The sequence below is a fragment of the Cryptotermes secundus genome, unplaced genomic scaffold, assembly GCF_002891405.2.
Source record: "Cryptotermes secundus unplaced genomic scaffold, Csec_1.0 scaffold557, whole genome shotgun sequence".
NCBI lineage: Eukaryota > Metazoa > Arthropoda > Insecta > Blattodea > Kalotermitidae > Cryptotermes > Cryptotermes secundus.
In genome coordinates, this window is record NW_019735564.1 from 1,214,567 (window position 1) to 1,232,925 (window position 18,359).

The 18,359-nt window shown below is 37.4% G+C and overlaps 1 protein-coding gene and 1 long non-coding RNA gene across 3 annotated transcripts; one reads left to right on the forward strand and one right to left on the reverse strand.

The window, feature by feature from the left end:
* Positions 1–785: 785 nt before the first annotated feature.
* Positions 786–10,834, reverse strand: LOC111869620 (39S ribosomal protein L14, mitochondrial). 2 transcript variants are annotated; one of them, XM_023861279.2, is made up of 3 exons: positions 10,710–10,834; positions 9,185–9,404; positions 786–1,146 (listed from the first exon to the last, which is right to left on the reverse strand). In XM_023861279.2, exons 2-3 carry the CDS (start codon positions 9,390–9,392, stop codon positions 893–895), a joined length of 462 nt encoding a protein of 153 aa, XP_023717047.1. In that variant the 5' UTR covers positions 9,393–9,404; positions 10,710–10,834; the 3' UTR covers positions 786–892. The 2 variants fall into 2 exon arrangements, with proteins under 2 accessions (XP_023717047.1, XP_023717046.1); XM_023861278.2 differs by having other exon boundaries at positions 10,605–10,833.
* Positions 10,835–10,930: 96 nt separating this feature from the next.
* LOC117282731 lies at positions 10,931–11,419 on the forward strand. The gene is made up of 3 exons (XR_004513576.1): positions 10,931–11,021; positions 11,180–11,279; positions 11,397–11,419. It is a non-coding gene; the product is annotated as an uncharacterized LOC117282731 (long non-coding RNA).
* Positions 11,420–18,359: the final 6,940 nt, after the last annotated feature.

Sequence of the window (18,359 nt, forward strand, 5' to 3'; positions counted from 1 at the left end):
TGATTGTCTTTTGGTTTGCAATTTTTAATATTGTGTTTACATGTTTTATATTAATGACATTTTTCTTTTGGTCTTCTGTATTTTTTATTATTATGTTCCTTATAACAGTTGCTATATTATAGTGATAAATCACTGTGTAAATTTTATGTGACTTTGACATGTGACGTATTCGTTATTATTTCTTGACATGTCCAATTGTATTCACCTCAGTTATGGACGAAAATAAAGTTGAAAGTTGAAAAAATGAAAAGCAAGATTGCTAGATGGTTAATTCAGAAAGATGATACAGAACAAATCAAATTCAATCACATGCACAAGAGCAAATATTCTAATTGAATCTATGATAAATAATAATGTTGAATGATGCATGCCAATTTCTTTCATTTCAGAGATCTCAGTTTTCATTGTTACTATCATTGCGCTGTGTTTGTTTTGTATAATGCCATAAATCAACTGAGTGGATATAAAAGCTGATCTCGAAATTACAATCCGGTTGCCAGCACTGTAGTAGTGAGAGATTTAAATCCCATATTCCAAGAAGATAAAGCTTAACTATAACAGTCTCTCAATGATCTTCAGTAAATCAAACTCACCACGGCCCCACGAAATTTGTGTAGGGCTACTGAAGTGACCTCAATTGGAATCAGTATTCTACAGAGATCAGCCACAAATAAGGAAAATCACTACCATGTATAGTGAATCTGTGAATGTGCAGAGATGATGGTAAATATTTTTAAAAGATTCTTAACAAGCTAATAGTCATCCTGTAATTAACTAAGAAAAACTGAACGTTCTAAAACATCACCTCGTTTATTAGACTTATTGTACAAGATGTTTTTTCTTAATTACAGACTGTATTTAGTAAACACTGCAAAATATGCAACACACATCTCTACACAAATCGGGTAGCCAAGGCTAAAAGTTTAGTATAATCAGCACCTTTAACTACATTCTTCTTTTTTAGTATAGTTCGAAGAATTTGAGGAATGGGAACATGAATTCTAGTCCCAAGAGGAGTACCATTATCATCAATCAGCACCACATTATTGCTATCAAATTTAGGAATTAAGGCACGCTGATTCTGCTTAACTCCAACAAGGATTCCTTTCTTTTTCTCACCCTTTATAGCCAGTAAGACCTTGTCACCTGTGAAAGAAATACATATATGTAAGTTAGAACTATATCAACCTTTCATTAGACCAGTCATTATTCCTTTTTTTTTTTTGTTCATATTATAACAAGTTATAAAGCTGAGAATAATAACTATGAAAATGTAATGGACTTTGTAAACAATAAAAAACTATGTCTAAAAGGAATGGAAAGTATGTAATATAAACAGCCTTGACACTAAAACAGAAAATTTTCAGAACTTCTTCTTTAATGATGAAAATGCTATGACATGAAATGATATTGTGACATGTTTCACATAATTAATTACCTCATGTGTGACAGATGAACATTCTGGCAACTTGTAAATCTGGTTCTTTAAAGCAGAGAACTTTAAAATGTTTTCTACAGTAGCATCAATGTAAAATGTTTGTTTTTCAAGCACTTCATTGATATGATCCCTATGTATACCTTACATTTAAGTATTTCTAATGAAAACAGTATATTTTATTATTATAAATCTTAAAATGAAAACACATAATTCATTTCAGGATGATTTATAATTACAGGAAAATACTGACATTAATTAAGGCTGCCTGTTTCTTATTACATGAGTTACACTTATTTACTCATTGGGAGTTGGTTCAAGTAACTGTGGCAAAACAGAACACATCATGGACTGAGACCATAATATCAAATTTCATAACAATTTTCTGTCGCTTGCTGTGAACTCATAGTAATGACAAGACCTTTTTCCAATTGTAAGCTCAGAGGCACGACTGAAGAGTACGTGTGATGAAAACTTCCATGCCATAGTAACACAATACTGCACATATTAGTGCCACAGAACAGTGCATGTAGAAAGATTCTGCAATCTTTGTTCATCAAATGTGTTGAGCCATAACCTGCTTACACCAGGCACCCAATCCTATATTGCAGATCTATGTTAAGCTTGTTGAGGCTAGAAGAAGACATAATTGAGGGCAATGACAGCTAACCAGAAGTTAGGATGAAAAGAAATGCTGAAAGTTTACAGAAGAGTATTTCATCTCAGGACAGGACTTGGTGATTTTTCACATCAACAAAGGTATTTATTACTGCTGGAATACTTGTAATACTGGCTATTGAAAACTTATTTTTTACTTCCTCTTAAATAATACAAAGTTTAGCAAAAATTAAATTAATGTTCCTAAGTGAAACATACTGCTGTACCTTGGGGCATACCTTGTAAATTTGGGCATTCTTTTACATCAATAAGCACATTACAAGACGTGTGAATACATGAAAATCAATAAGCCTATACATTTAAGGCACAGAAAAAATCAATGTAACAAAACATACGAGTACATAAGTAAATACACTGAAACAATTTTTAAATGCACATAACAAATACAATCTGGAGGACAGATACCTGTCACTGATATTTACTGCTGCCATCTTCAGGCCACTTTCTTAACTACTAACAATGATCCCTATTCCTGCATCACATACATAATGTAAGAGATTTGATCAATATGTTGCCAAGCAACAGCTCTGTAAACATGGCCCAATATGCAACAATAGAGGAAGCTGTTTTTTCTGTGTCTGTCGTGACATCACAACAGTGGACAGTGATCATGTGACATGTGTTTTCTGTAGATCCAACCAACCCACCAATAGGCTGGCTGGATAGCAACCACGTGATATGTGTTTACTCTAGGTCCATGTCCATTCCTCAGCCATGTAGTTACAAATTACGAATAATAGCAGCAGAAGCACGCAAGCAAGCAGATAGCCACGGGACATTCATAGTTAAAGAAGAACTAAAAGTCGGCCTGTGAAGACTTAACGTGTGATTAAGGCCACACCATAGCCCAAGCGGTTAGTCGCTTCCCACGGTGGCTGCCCAGGTTTGATCCCGGGTCTGGTCTAGTGGGATTTGTGATGGACAAAGTGGCAGTGGGGCAGGTTTTCTCCGAGTACTTTGGTTTCCCCTGCCAATCTTCATTCCGCCAACTGCTCCACGATCACCCTCACCATCATCTGGGGCTGGTACAATAGGCCAGAAGTGGCTGCAGTACAAGGGACTTAGTCCCACCCCATTAGCAGTAAAAAAAAAATAACATGTGATTAGAAGACTTCATTTATGTGCAATATTTGGAGTGTGCGATTCAGTGTGTAATTGCCATGCTATAAGCCCATTAAGAGTAGTGCAGACAGGCTGAAGAGATTAGTGAGGAGTCATTGTACATTGTGTAAAGCAGCAATAATGTAATAATTAATTGTAGTTATGACCTTAATGTTATTAACAAAACCAATTATCAATAAAAACCCGCACCTTAGTCACTGTGACATGTGACAATACTTACCCAATCATAATCTGTATCCTATTATATACACAGATTATTATTGCTATTGTTAGTGTTGTGATTGCTGTTTTCTATGTGAGAAGAACTAATTACTTAAGTACAAATTGTGGCTACATTAATCTTTTTAGATATAAATCCAAAAGACATACAAAGTTACATGCATACATACATACGAAGGGCGTTCCGTATATAACGCCTCCTATTTTTTTGTTAATATATAACGTCTGAGCTAGATTTTGGTGGTGTTGTAGTAAAGGTTGAACCTTCCCACCAATGTACTGTTAGTTTGGTTGTCGTGCGATAGATAGCGACAGCAGAGCAGTCCACCAAAGTGGCGTCTGACACAGAAGTGTGTATGAAGCAGATATATGTTATTGAATTTCTCACTGCCAAACAAATTGCACCCACTGACATCCATCGACGCTTGCTAAAGGTGTACAGAGACAATACAGTGGATGTCAGCACAGCGGCAAAAGTGAAGTGCACAACAAGCCACACCCTGGGAGTCCCTGCTCAGCTGCCACTCCTCACAATGAACATCATCTTGATCAGCTCATATGTACAGATCGGCGGATAACGACCAGGGAACTGTGTGCACAGCTTAATATCGGCTGTAATGCATTGGAAATGATGTTGGGGAAGCTGGATTATCAAGTTTGTTCCAGGTGGGTCCCGCGGATCCTTACACAGGATCATAAAACTCATCGAATGGAAGTCTGTCAGGACATGCTGCTCCAGTTTGAGGATGAAGGTGACAAGTTTCTGGACAGCATCATCACCACAGATGAGACATGGTGTCACTACTACGAGCCAGGACAGTCCATAGAGTGGTGACATCAGGATTCCCCAAGAAAGAAGAAGTTCAAATCACAGCTACTGGCAGGGAAAATGATGTGCACCGTCTTTTGGGATAGGTGGGGTTTGATTCTGTTGGATTTCCTGGAGCCTGGTGAGACTGTCAATTCTGAACGCTATAAGGTGACGCTGACTAAGCTGAAAGCCCGCATTTCCCAAGTCAGGCCAGAGAAGCAGACAACCTTTCGCTTGCAGCATGGTAACACTAGACCCCATATCAGTTTGGAGAACACTGCGCACATTGCAAAGTTTGGCTGGACTGTCCTACCACATTCACCTTATAGCCCTGATTTAGCACCTTCAGACTTCCATCTCTTTGGGCCTACGAAAGATGGAATACATGGGCAACATTTTCCAGACAACGATGCTGTCATTGCAGCTGTAAGAAAGTGGCTAGCCTCTGCTGGCGCAGAGTTTTACAGGCGAGGCATACAGGCTCTTGTTCATCGCTGGCAAAAGTGCATAACGAATGGTGGTGATTATGTGGAAAAATAACTGTAAGTAGCTGAAATCTTGCTCTATTTAACTGCGTTATTATGCTTTCTGTATCTGTTGTAGTTTTCATTAAAAAAATAGGAGGCATTATATACGGAACACTCCTTGTACATCAGCGTTTTAGAGTATTCATAAGTGTGCAACTGGCACTGAATATAAAACTTGTCAAACAACAGTCACAAGACAATCACAGAGACAGCAACTCAACCAGAGTTAAAATCTAAACTGAATACCTCAGTTAAATAGATACAATGTTACACATACAGTTACACCAACAAGATAATTAGCAATACATAATAATTCTCCTTCCTTCTCATATATACATATGCATGCAATGAAGACACTATAGTTGTGACATATTTAGATAAAAATTGAACAGTAATATAATGAAATATACCTAAATAAACATATTTCTGACTATAAATCCTTACAATAAAGCAACAATTAATCAACTGAATAAAACGAATTATTGATTAATATTTCTTTTAGTTTTCCTAGGAAAAGTTTCCTGTCTTGTACCAAACCTCTTACATAGAGAGGCAAACTGCTGAAAATTTTAACACACATATAATAAACTCCTTTTTGCCTTACTGCTAAATGTGACTGCAATACATGCAGATTCCCTCTGTGTCTTGTGGTCTTATTAGGGACTGCATCATTAAAAATAAAATACTCAAGATTACTTATCATAAAAATCATCAAAGATAATATATATTGGGAGGCCAATGTTCAGTTTTTTAAATACCAGCCTGCATGTATCTCTTTGTTTCAATCCCATCATCATCCTAGCAGTTCTCTTCTGTGAGAGAAAAATCTTCTTAGCATCTGGTGAGTTACCCCAGAAAACTATACCATATACCTTATGAGTGAATGAAAATATGCATTATTGTGCCCTGAAGGCTGACTCCCGGTAATATGTTAAAGGAGTATTTAACTTTTCTTATTTTAGGGGAAAATGTTGGCCAGAATAGAATTAGTTTTGGGAAATACTTGTAAGACGTATGAAAGAGGGTGTAACAAGGGTTAAGAAACTTCAAGGAATTTCTGTGTATGGAGTTAGACAAACGTTAGCCTTTGACGTGTCTATGTCCTGTCAGCAGAATGACGTTGAAGGTACATCAAAATGCTAACTGCAAAATCTACACTTGAGTGATAGAGGGGATGTTTGCAGGTAAAAGTGTTAGCCAAATGGACTAGCAGAAAAGGAGCGTATCCACCCCTATGGATCCCAGCCAACGAGAGCAGACACCTTGGGACAAGATGTCATTGTAGGCGGGCTTGCACCCTCCGGGAAAGTAACGAGTTAGCAAGAATAAAGGTATATAATCCGGAGAGCAAATTATTATTAAAGATGATTCAAACAGTAATTTTGGCCAATTTTAGCCGGAGGCTATGCTGGAAGAAGCATCAACTAGATGCCGGGCGACGCCATCCATCTGCAGTCTCAACGTAAAGTCAGTGAAACTACTCTTATCGCCATGCTTAATAATTGTGATATTATTGAAGTGTAACTTCCCCAATAGGACTTGAGTTAGGAACGTTACAACAAGTGTACAGGGCGTAAGAGTGATTCATCAGAGAAATGCAGAGGTAGACATGTGTAATATAGAGGCTGCAGAGGGTGTGTCCAGCTGCAGGGATGAGTAAAGATATATATATATAGTGGATGAGTAGAATAGGAGAAAGAGGAGACTAGCGACCTGCAACTGGGTGAAAGGAAGGCTAAGATGAGGTCCAAGAATCGTCTAAGGAGGTGCAATGTGTAATCTGACACCAGTCGGCTCTTTAATTGTGATATTACTAAAATGTATATAATTGTGTATTGATTGTTTATACTAATATAAGGTAGCATAGGGTGAGAATGTGTGTTTCTGTTAATGTGATTTCCTCCCTTACCACATTTTGCACCTGCGCCCTCCTGCCAAGCCCAGTGAACAGTGTGCCCCTAGCCAATGAAGCAATGATAGAGGAAGTCATCTAGTCATTTCCTTAGCCGGCCCCCCCTGTGACTGCAGTACATGCATGATATATCATCCTAAGTGTTTCAATATTACTGCACAACTTTTTCTTAATGCGAAGCATGCCTTGCCCAATCTGGGTAACACTGATTTAACGTGTGTTTTCCAGTTTAAAAACTTATCTATTTCAAGGCCCAAAAATTTGATATTCATTGCATCATATAATATCTCATTTTTATAATGCAATTGCATTGGCTTATTTGCATGATTAATTGTTTCAAATTTTAACAATTTAGTTTTCTTCATATTTAAAGACAGGCCATTACTTGTAATCCAAAGGTTTAAGGAATTTAACACATGTCTGAACTTTGTTTGGATATCCTGGATATTATCACCAGATACTAATACATTTGTATCATCCGCATACAATAACAACTTGATATCGGTATTTAGGCCTAGTGATAAATCATTAATATATAAGAGACACAGCAAGGGACCTAATATCGATCCTTGCAGCAATCCACATTTAACAGTTTTCCAACCTGAACAAATTTTCCCTTTCTCACTATTGTTCAATTCAACTGTTTGTTTCCTACCCTCCAGATAGGACTTAATCCACATTATGGTTTTACCACAAATACCATAGACAACCAATTTGCTCAGAAGAATTATCATGAATGACACAATCAAACACCTTTGTTAGATCACAAAAAATTCCTAATATTTGTCTATGCTGATCTAAGTTTTTAAGATATGATTAGTTAAGGTGTAGATCGCTGTTTCCGTAATCCTATTTTCCCTAAAGTCAAACTGTTCAGATGCAATCACATTATTTGTATTTATGTGCTGCTTTATCCCATTATAACATACATCACTATTTCAAGTAAATTAGAAAAGGTTGTCAACAATGATATTGGTCTATAATTTGATATATGACTTCTCACCTGTTTTATATATAGGTCTTAATGATGCATATTTCATTCCTTCAGGACAGATACCCTGTTTAAGGGATGCATTAAATATGTAACTAAGTGGCTTGCTTATCTCGTCTATACAATATTTTAATATTCTACTAGAGACACCATCATACTCTGTAGAATTTTTTGGTTTCAGTGACTTCATTATATTCTTTAATTGTGCCTCAGTTACAGGGATTAATTTCATTTCTGGTATTTTATCATACTTGGAAGTACTGAGCAATTTATTAGCTTCATTTGTATCAAAATTCGTAGTTACCAATTTCTCTGCTTATTTACTTACTTACTCATGGAGCTGAGCCCTTCTTGAGGAGCCGCCAATTCTGCAGCTACTCAAGAATTTCCCAGCATTTTATGGAACCCGAAGGTTCATCACCGTGTTCACAAGAGCCCTCCACTGGTCCCTATCCTGAGCCAGATCTATCCAATCCATAGCATCCCATCCTATCTCTCTTAGATCCATTCTGATATTGTCCAACCACCTACGCCTTGGTCTTCCCTGTGGTCTCTTTCCTTCTGGCTTTCCCACCAATATCCTATACGCATTCTTCGTCTCCCCCATTCGTGCTACATGACCTGCCCACCTCATCCTCCTTGACTTGATCATTCTAATTATACTTGGAGAAGAGTACAAGTTATGAAGCTCCTCATTATGCAGTTTTCTCCAACCTCCTGTGACTTCATCTCTCTTTGGTCCAAATATTCTCAACACCCTGTTCTCAAACACCCTCAGTCTATGTTCCTCCCTTAATGTCAGAGACCAAGTTTCACACCCATACAGAACTACAGGCAAAATTATTATTTTGTATATTCTAATTTTTATGTTTTTGGACAACATATGAGAAGACAAAATGTTATGGACTGAATGGTAGCAAGCATTACCAGAGTTCAATCACCTCTTAATTTCCTCCTGAATCAGGTTTCGATCTGTTATCGTTGTTCCCAAATATCTGAACTGTGCCACATTTTCAAAACATCTGTTTCCTATCTTTATGTCATGATTTTGCCCTGCATTTTGGTTATGAGACCGTAATATATACTTAGTTTTCTCTGTGTTTACTTCTAGACCAACCTCATTACTTGCGTCAATTAAAGTTTGTGTGTTTTTCTTTATGGTATCTACATGATCACCCAGTAGATTCACAACATCTGCGTAGACCAACATCTGATGTGTCCCATTTAGTTTCAGTCCCACCTGGTTTCCCGGGACCCTCCTAATTGCATATTCTAAGGCGAAGTTGAAAAGGAGTGGTGATAAACCATCTCCTTGTTTCAGACCATTCTGGATAGGAAATTTCTCAGACAAGTGTTTACCTACACGGACTTTACTATACGTTTACCAATTTTGCTGCTATTGTTGTAAAATACTGATTAAAAGAAGTGGCTAATTCGTTAAGACAACTGATTGAAAACAATATTTTGCAGATAATTTTCAAGTATGTACCAATTGTTCCAACCTCCTTCTTGTTATAAACGTGAATACATTTTGGTGGTTTTCCCTCAGCCATTGCTTGTTTTCCTATTTCACTGTTGTCCACAACTCGCAACCGCGTTAGTTTGATGACATGACTGCAAGCAGGAGATGTGTGAAAAGTTTGGCCCACACTTCTGAGTTTTGGAAATTTTCTCCACATAATTAAGGGCCATCCCATTTTTGTACAAGCCTAAAATAGAAACAAACCATGTTACACTTACATATCTTACATATATCTTCATTTCATCATCACCATCAAAATCAATCACGGCTACAACGGCAAAGAGAACAATTTCGGACAATCGCTCATTCCAGGTGAAAAAGAATCCTCCCTTCTTCAGGCATGTCTTATATCTCCATATTTTAGAACTCTTTTTGATGTACTCAATTTGAACCCATTTTCAGAAGATGTGAATCGTATTTCTCCTTCTTCTTCTTGCATTCTTTCTTCCAGGTCAAAAACTTCTATGTAGGTTCTATGTGGGGATCTCACATCAGTGGTTATGAAAAGTTCTAACCTCTGGGGCATAATGAAGTGTAATGTGGTGAAAGAAACTAGCATGAAGCAGAAAGGAAGCAGCACTTTCCTTCCCCTGCTGCCCGCTGGTCTCTAGCTTGACTTATTCTTTGTCATTGTCATTTATTTAGTTCCAAAAAAATCCATAGAGGCATCTGCCTCAGATACAGAACAAGTCAATAATACAATATAACATATAAATATACATACATAATCAGACAGTCATCATCATCAAAATTTAAATACTCAGTACCACAAAACTACTGTACCACAATACATTGACCCTGATAATGGAGGCAGTATCTTCCTCCAAAACGTAGGCCGTCTTTCACTGGACTACACAGCGTTACATCCCAGAAGACAGAACTAACTAACTAAATTCATGGAGTTAAGCATTTCTTGAAAAGATGCCAGTCACACAGCTACTATAGAAGTTCCCAAGATTTTATGGAACCAAAAGGTTCATTACCATGTTTCACAAAAGCCCTCCATTAGTCCCTATCCTGAGTCAGATAAATCCAGTCCATATCACCCAATCCTATCTCTCTAAGATCAATTAATATTTCCCACCCACCTACGTCTTGGTCTTCCTAGTGGTCTCTTTACTTCTGGTTCCCCATCAATATGCTACACGGATTCCTCTTCTCTCCCATTGGTGCTACATGCCCTCCCCATATCCACCTTGACTTGATCATAGAACAAACCAAACAAAAAGTAGTTTCGGTTTGTGGAATGTTAGGTTAACACAGTCGGTTGTATCCGTGATGTATTATAAGACTCAGACGCAATACACGTTTGTTCATGGAAAAAAGGCCCATATACTAATCCATACACAGTTCATCAATTACACATACAAGACCCGAATTTCCAGACCTGAATATGCTCTTCCGCAAACGTACAACTACAATCCTCTTCTACTTTCTTCCATCATGACAAGACACAAGAGCATCAAAACGATCAAAACCATCAAAATCTTACCACCGCTTGGATAACTTGGATTACCAGGCCGTACTAGGTACTAAACACGCTAAACACTAAACAGCTAACACAGCTAAACAGCAATCGGTGCAACGGGTGCAACTGTCATAGGGAAGGGGGAAACAATGGATCTCCTGCCATCTCTACGCAGACGGACCGAACTAGAGAGTCAGAACCAATCACAATTCAACTATTGCAATATATCGAATCGCATTTGTGTGACCCAATCCCAGTACACCGTTTGCAATAGATTGTCAGTTGGTGGTGGCGGTAGTTATCGAAAACTTAAGTTTCTTAGTTTGCGGTTGATTGGTAAGTAAAGAATTTGATTTGATTTGATGTAGTGAAAAATTCCTGTTAAGATATTTCTGTAGGTTATGCATCTTTGGATGTAGGATAAAGAAGTTCTGTAGAATCTCGAAACTCACCGTGTACTGTGATTGTGTTATAATATCTACTGTTTCTTGCAGGATAAATGGGAAACAATAAATTTTGAACTGCCCCAGGGTGCTCGTCATCCAGTAGGCCGACAGGTTTGAAGCTCTTCAGCTTTCCCAGGGATTCAGCGAGGTAAGTCTGTTTTAATGCATGATGTAATGGCTTTATTATGTATTGCTTAATCCAACGGAGAAATTAAGTTTAGCTAGTGTCTGTATTAAATGTATTAAACCTTACCCATCACCGTAGCAGGAAGAGTTGGGATATCCTGGACTATTGATTCTGCTAGAATGCTGCACTATAAATTTTTGTGTAGTAGAAAGTGATTTCACTACAGCTGAACAGATTCACAGTTCCATGTAGCTCAGATTCTGCAGCACAATCACTCCCACAACCTCCTGATGCTTCATTACACACAATTTCAGGTAAGCGCAATAGGCTTCGAATGCAGTGGCTAATAATGAGGACTGGTTTTCAAAGTTGTTGTCCCCAGAACCCAGTTGTAATCAAACAAACGTCATTATCATTTATTACTACTGAAACTGTATATCAGTATACAGGTCATGAATAATTAAAAAATGTTTGAAAAGCAGAACATTCATTCAGTAATATGATTTATGAGAGAATGAGGTGGTAAAGACTTTACTATGAGGAGTAAAGTAACCAGTAAACAAATTTTTTTATAGAGGCAGTGTGTTGTAAAGTACTATGTGTTATTTCCCAATGCAAAGAATTATGGTAATCCACGATGTAAGGAAGCACTAATTTCGCATTTTTCTTTTGTTCATTGAGGAGGGTGCTGCAGTGAATACCTGGTAACAACTACGTTTATTGAGGAGGTTGACAAACTCAGAGTTTTAAATGGTGGAACATGTGTTGCCCACTAAACAATAACAGTCTCCAGTATAGAGCACTCGTTATCCCCTTCAGCAGGAAACACTGAGAAGAAGGATCAATATCAGGATTCAGTGGGGGTAGGACATTTTGTGTAATTTATTTACCTAGTTTGTTTTTGGTATATTCTGTTTCATTATTATGGGTGCATTCCTTCTAATAATTTATTTAACTATTTTATTATTTTTATATTATTATTCTGTTTTATTATTATGGGTGTATTCCCTATTTTTCTCCATATTACTCTGTCCAGTACTGAACTGGTGAACATGAATATAAGATTTCCAATAATCATTGCATTTCCTTAAGATTAATTATTAATTTTGCCAAATATTCCTGTCCAGTGCTGTAATGGAAGATGAATATCAGATTTCCAATATTCTGTAAAATATTATAAATGGTTAATTAATTCCATCCAGAGTGACTGATGTCCAGTCACAGTGGACAGATATAATTAACCTTTTATAATATTGTTAGTGTGACGGACCAGGATGAANCTATTTTATTATTTTTATATTATTATTCTGTTTTATTATTATGGGTGTATTCCCTATTTTTCTCCATATTACTCTGTCCAGTACTGAACTGGTGAACATGAATATAAGATTTCCAATAATCATTGCATTTCCTTAAGATTAATTATTAATTTTGCCAAATATTCCTGTCCAGTGCTGTAATGGAAGATGAATATCAGATTTCCAATATTCTGTAAAATATTATAAATGGTTAATTAATTCCATCCAGAGTGACTGATGTCCAGTCACAGTGGACAGATATAATTAACCTTTTATAATATTGTTAGTGTGACGGACCAGGATGAAACAAATCAAAATTCTGTAAGATATGTTGTTATATTTGCAATTTATTCTTGTCCAGTACTGTAGTGGAAGATGAGTATCAGATTTCCAGTATTCTGTAAGATATATTATTTTGCCATATAATCCTCTAAATTACTGAAATGAAAGATGAATATTAGATTTCAGTATTCATTGTAATTCTGTAAGATATGTTGTAATTTTGCCATATAATCATGTCCAGTACTGAACATCATTCTAATGAAATTAATAATAAATGGAAACATCAGTATTACTGCTTGCCATATATGATTTATAATGCTTTAATGTAACCAAAAAACTATGTTCTGTGTGGCTTTCAAGTGTAAGTTGTTACCAAGGTGTGAGGTTGAATAGAAGTATGTCTGATGGAAACATAATTTTCTTTCAAATAAACAAATAAACCACCAAGCACCAGCCCCGACAACTTGCAACCCACGGAGTAGTACAAATTAGGGTGGAGAAATAGCTAGACCCCACCTTCAGCTTTCCTAAACACAAGTATTCTATGTATGTTATAGTTCACAATGTTCAATGCTTTTGGGTAAGAAGACGTTGGATTGGCATGAATGAAATGTTATGACTTTACAAGCACTGGTGAGAAACTTTCTGATTTTGCAACCCTGACGTCTTGTGCTGCAGAGGTTCTTACTCCCCACATTTCTAGACAATTGGCTTACAAATGGTGGTGAGGTTGCCAGCCTTATGTGCTTGCTGCCCTTTACCCCTGGGAAGATTCATGGTATTCATTTCTGTGTTGACACCAGGGCCATAGTGCAGCTGGAAGCATTAGGACAATTGAAATAGCCAACATCAGAAACTGGACCTGCAACCTTATGGCTTGTAGCATACTGCCTCAGTCACATATATGTAACCGTATGCCCCCATCATATACTGTATCTATACATAAGTCATAACAGAATGAAATACATCATGCTACAATACTGCATGTAGCTTAGGTCATGTTGAAGTGTTATGTTAACAGCCAGTAGGCTATGTGTGCCCCCCCCCACACCGCAGCTGCTTATACCAGGATATGTGGCCATTTTCAACCTAGTATAAGAGAAGGAAATGTGATTAAAACTTGCTTTTCCAAGCACTTCATTTGTTGGTTAAACAAGTCATTGTCTTGTAATGTTTTGCAGCACGTATTAAATTGTGTCCCTAGCAATGTCTTTATCAAAGCCATATTTAGTAGACTGCAAAACAGGAGATTGTTATACAGTATATTTCAAGGCAAGTGGGATGTGCAGTACCCTTTCTCCAAAAATATATCTAATATCATACTTCTCATTTGCCAGCAGTCTTTGTAAAGCATATTATTCACAATTTTTAAAACTTCAAGAAGTGACATTTTTGTATAAAAGGACAGCGAAAATAAATTGAAAATTACAAGAAATAATTAGCAGGATTTAAACATGTTTCAATCTTTACTTTATACTGTAATTAATGAAAATCTGATTGGATTTAGGGTTCTCACAGTAGTCACTATGAAGAACACTTGTCTCCTGAAAGAAATAATTTCTTGCTCAATTTACTCTCTGATGCTGAAGATAGGGGCAATAGGCTCCTCTGAAACAGTGGTGGACTTCTACCTGGCATTACATCCCAGAAGATAGTTCTCTTCAGTCATATAGTCACGTAAGTAACAGTAATTTGATGAATGCTGAAAATTCGTAATGAAACATACATTTCCAATGATTCTGGATGTTCACACACATGTATATGCGCACTTCATGGCGACTGGTGAACCCCCCCCCCCAAAAGTGCATATGAATTTTGCCAATGAATCAGAATGTCTGATGGCTGATAACATCTGCAATGAAGTCATCAGAAATCACAGATCACAAAAAGCACTGAAAATGCTGCCCCTCTACACGTAGATATCTTTCACAATTTTTATTAAAAAAAAGAGGTACAATTGTTCTTGCACTTACAGCACACCAGACACCAACTTTCACTGGATGGAGCGGGACTTCGTGGTTTTGATGTGGATTCTGTGAACTCAAGTAGCGATTATTTTGTGTATTTATGTTTCACCAGAAAGGATGTTGTTACCGTTCTTACAGTAGACTTTGACATGCCAGTCTCTTAAAACAGTTAGATGTTTCAGTGATTTTCTAGGTGTATGTTCAAGTCTGGCCCCTTTGTCATCTAACTTCTATACACTTATGTTCTTGTTTTTTGTCTATTAAAGAGTCCTGTTTTAAGTTTATTTACCGAATTGTGAATTGTTTGTCTGCTAGAAGCTCCATCATGAAATTTTTGCCAACACTTTCTAGTAGATCTGTACTTCACATAAGTGTCATATGTAACTGAGAACAAATGACTAATGAAGCTGATAACTGCTGCCTACTGCTGACAAATTATAAACAAAGTCCTATGCGTGAACTGCACAACTTGCCCTAAAACCCATCAAGTGTTCCAAAAGTTAATTACTTTTCTTAATTTGAAATGTTATTGGCTATCAGGCATGCTGATTCTTCAGCAAAATTCGTATGTACCTCACAGCTGGTGAAACAGAGCTGTAAACCAGTCAATAAAGTTTAAGTTATATATATAAGGATTTTGGAGTTCTATCGAGGTGGCCGAGCAGAGCGGACGTGTATAGAACAACACTCCGTGAGGCACGTGCTTTATAGTGGAAGCAACAACAGCAACGGTTCCTGAGGCAACCGACCCAACCATCCCAACACACAACAAAAAAAAGTAAACAATACTATCATAGGATGTCATCAACTAGTGAAGATGATGTACCATTCAGGATTCAAACGAAAACACATGGCAAAAAGTGAAGAACACAAAAAGAAGGAAGATAAATCAACCTGTCAGTCAAAACATAACCTTAACAAACAAATATAGTCAACTAAATGTAGAAGATGACGAAAACACCACCACCAAAATAATAGAGAATAAAATCCAGAAACCACCTCCAATATTTGTATATGGAGTAACAAACTATCAAGACATGGTACATAACCTGTGCAGCATAGTTGAAATAGAACAGTACACTACCAAAACCTTAGTAGAAAACACTGTAAAAATTAACTGTCATACTCCAGACACCTATCGTAATCTTGTACGATATACGTGTATGCGTGAAAAGAATATTATACATCATACATACCAACTGAAGGAAAATCGTGCCTTCAGGATAGTTATTAAACATCTACATTTTTCAACTAACCTACAAGAAATTGAACAAGAACTGAATAAAGGAGGACACAAGGTAAGAAACATAAATGCAAGAAGCCGGATGACCAAAGAACCACTTAACGTATTTTTTGTTGATCTAGAACCTGCCACTAACAACAAAGAAATTTACAAACTAGCAAGACTACAAAACCAAACAATTGTAATAGAACCTAGAATAGAGACAGATGACCTGTCATCTGACAAATCACTGATGATGATGATGATGATAACGAGACTGATAAAGAAATAGACAAATATCTGAAAATATCAGCATTACACCATAAATAAAATTTTTTACAGTTAAAGAAGTGCAAAACGAAATACCACTCTTATATTCGAGAAAAACACCTGGCATTGATGAAGTGACTCCAATAATGTTAAAAGAAATGTCAAGAAAAGGGTTAGTACTTCTCACATATATATTTAATGCTATTCCCAAACATAAATACTGGCCAAATCAGCTAAAAACAGCAGAAATAATCCTGATCCTCAAACCAGGCAAAAATCCTAATAAGTGTGTCATCCTATCGTCCTATAAGTTTATTACCCATCATATCTAAGCTCCTCGAAAGACTTCTCTTAAAAAGAGCAAGGTCTGACCCAAATATAGAAGAATGGATACCATCACATCAATTTGTGTTTAGAGAAAACCACTCCACTCTACAGCAGATACACAGAACAACACACAAAATACACCATGCAATAGAAAATAAAGAATATTGCACATCAGTCTTTCTAGATGCAAGTCAAGCCTTTGATAAGGTATGGTATCCAGGACTACTGTACAAAATCAAAAAATATCTGCTCATCACTTATTTCCACTTACTAAAATCCTATATGCCGGTCACGGTAGCCGAGCGGTCTAAGGCATGCACTGTCTTCGCTCGCTCGGAAGCCGAGATCGTGGGTTCGAATCCCACTCAGGGCATGGATGTTTGTGTGCGTTTTTCTGTGTTTGTCTACAGGTAGAGGCCTTGCAACGAACTGATCACTCGCCCAAGGAGTCCTACCGTATGTGTAAGATCTAGAAAAACCGAAGTGAACGGAGAAGTTCATGGAGGTAGGCCTAGGCCCACTGGGGCTGTAGTGCCAAGGAAAAAAAAAATCCTATATAAGTGGCAGAGAGTTCAGAATGAGAATCAATGATAGTGTAATGTGTTTCGTTACTGAATACGCCGTAGAGATTGTTAATTGGTTTATTTAACAACCTACAAGTATCGGCTACAATTATTTATAACAATGTTATGGGTTTCCACACTTTACAAACCCTACAACCAAACCTCTTCACACTATCACGATTCACTCGTTACAACTGAAATCGGTGACTACTACAATTCAACTCGCTTCATGGGCTGCTACACTTTTAACTCGTTCACTCCTGTTGGGTAAATGGAGAACTCTGATCACACACTCACTTCCAACTGCTGACTAACTCGGAACTTGAGAACTGTGTCTCGTAACTAACTTGTAGGCTTGCTCGGAACTAACTGAATAGTCTTCGCTGCTCCGTATCTAGCCTCATTCCGGACAACACAGAAAAACAGCCACATAATAGGCAACACTGTTGTCTGGCGCCGTGTTGCTAGCAATGCTGTCGGGAGTTGTTTACTGCTGCCTAGCAACCGCGGTATCCCTTGGTGACGTCACCGCTAGGCGGGTAGACGAAGGAGTGTTGACTCGCCTGTTACCTTAGTAACGACAGAAATCCGATAGCGTTACATAACCACTGGCGGGGGGAGGGGTATCCCTGCATAGCGCAACACGTCACAATAGTATAACTAACAATTTTGCAATAAAATCAGGTGTACCACAAGGCAGTGTCTTAGGCCCACTACTTTATTTACTGTATACAGCAGACCTACCAGTCAATGCCAACACAATGGGCACATTTGCGGATGATACCATGATCCTCTCAGTCAACACAGATCTAGATCTCTGGATAAGCCCTCTCCACATCACGAAGAATACTACAGCAAATTAGCTTATAGAATCAAACGTAATTCTGATTGCTAACATTATGTAAATAAAAAAATATATATATATAAGGATTTTAACTACTTCTGCACACACATCATTTTGCAGTGTGGCAGAGGTTACATCTTGGTGTGAAATGATAAGAATGCATGCACCTCACTTCCTGCATCCACTGATATGGTTGAAGTTTAACTACAACCGTGGAAGAAACAGTGGGCAAATGTTAATTTCTTGTCTGCCAATAATCCACATATTCACTGAAAAAGTGCATCATGTATCAAAGACCATAGTGTGGGCTGCTGTATCAAGTAATGTG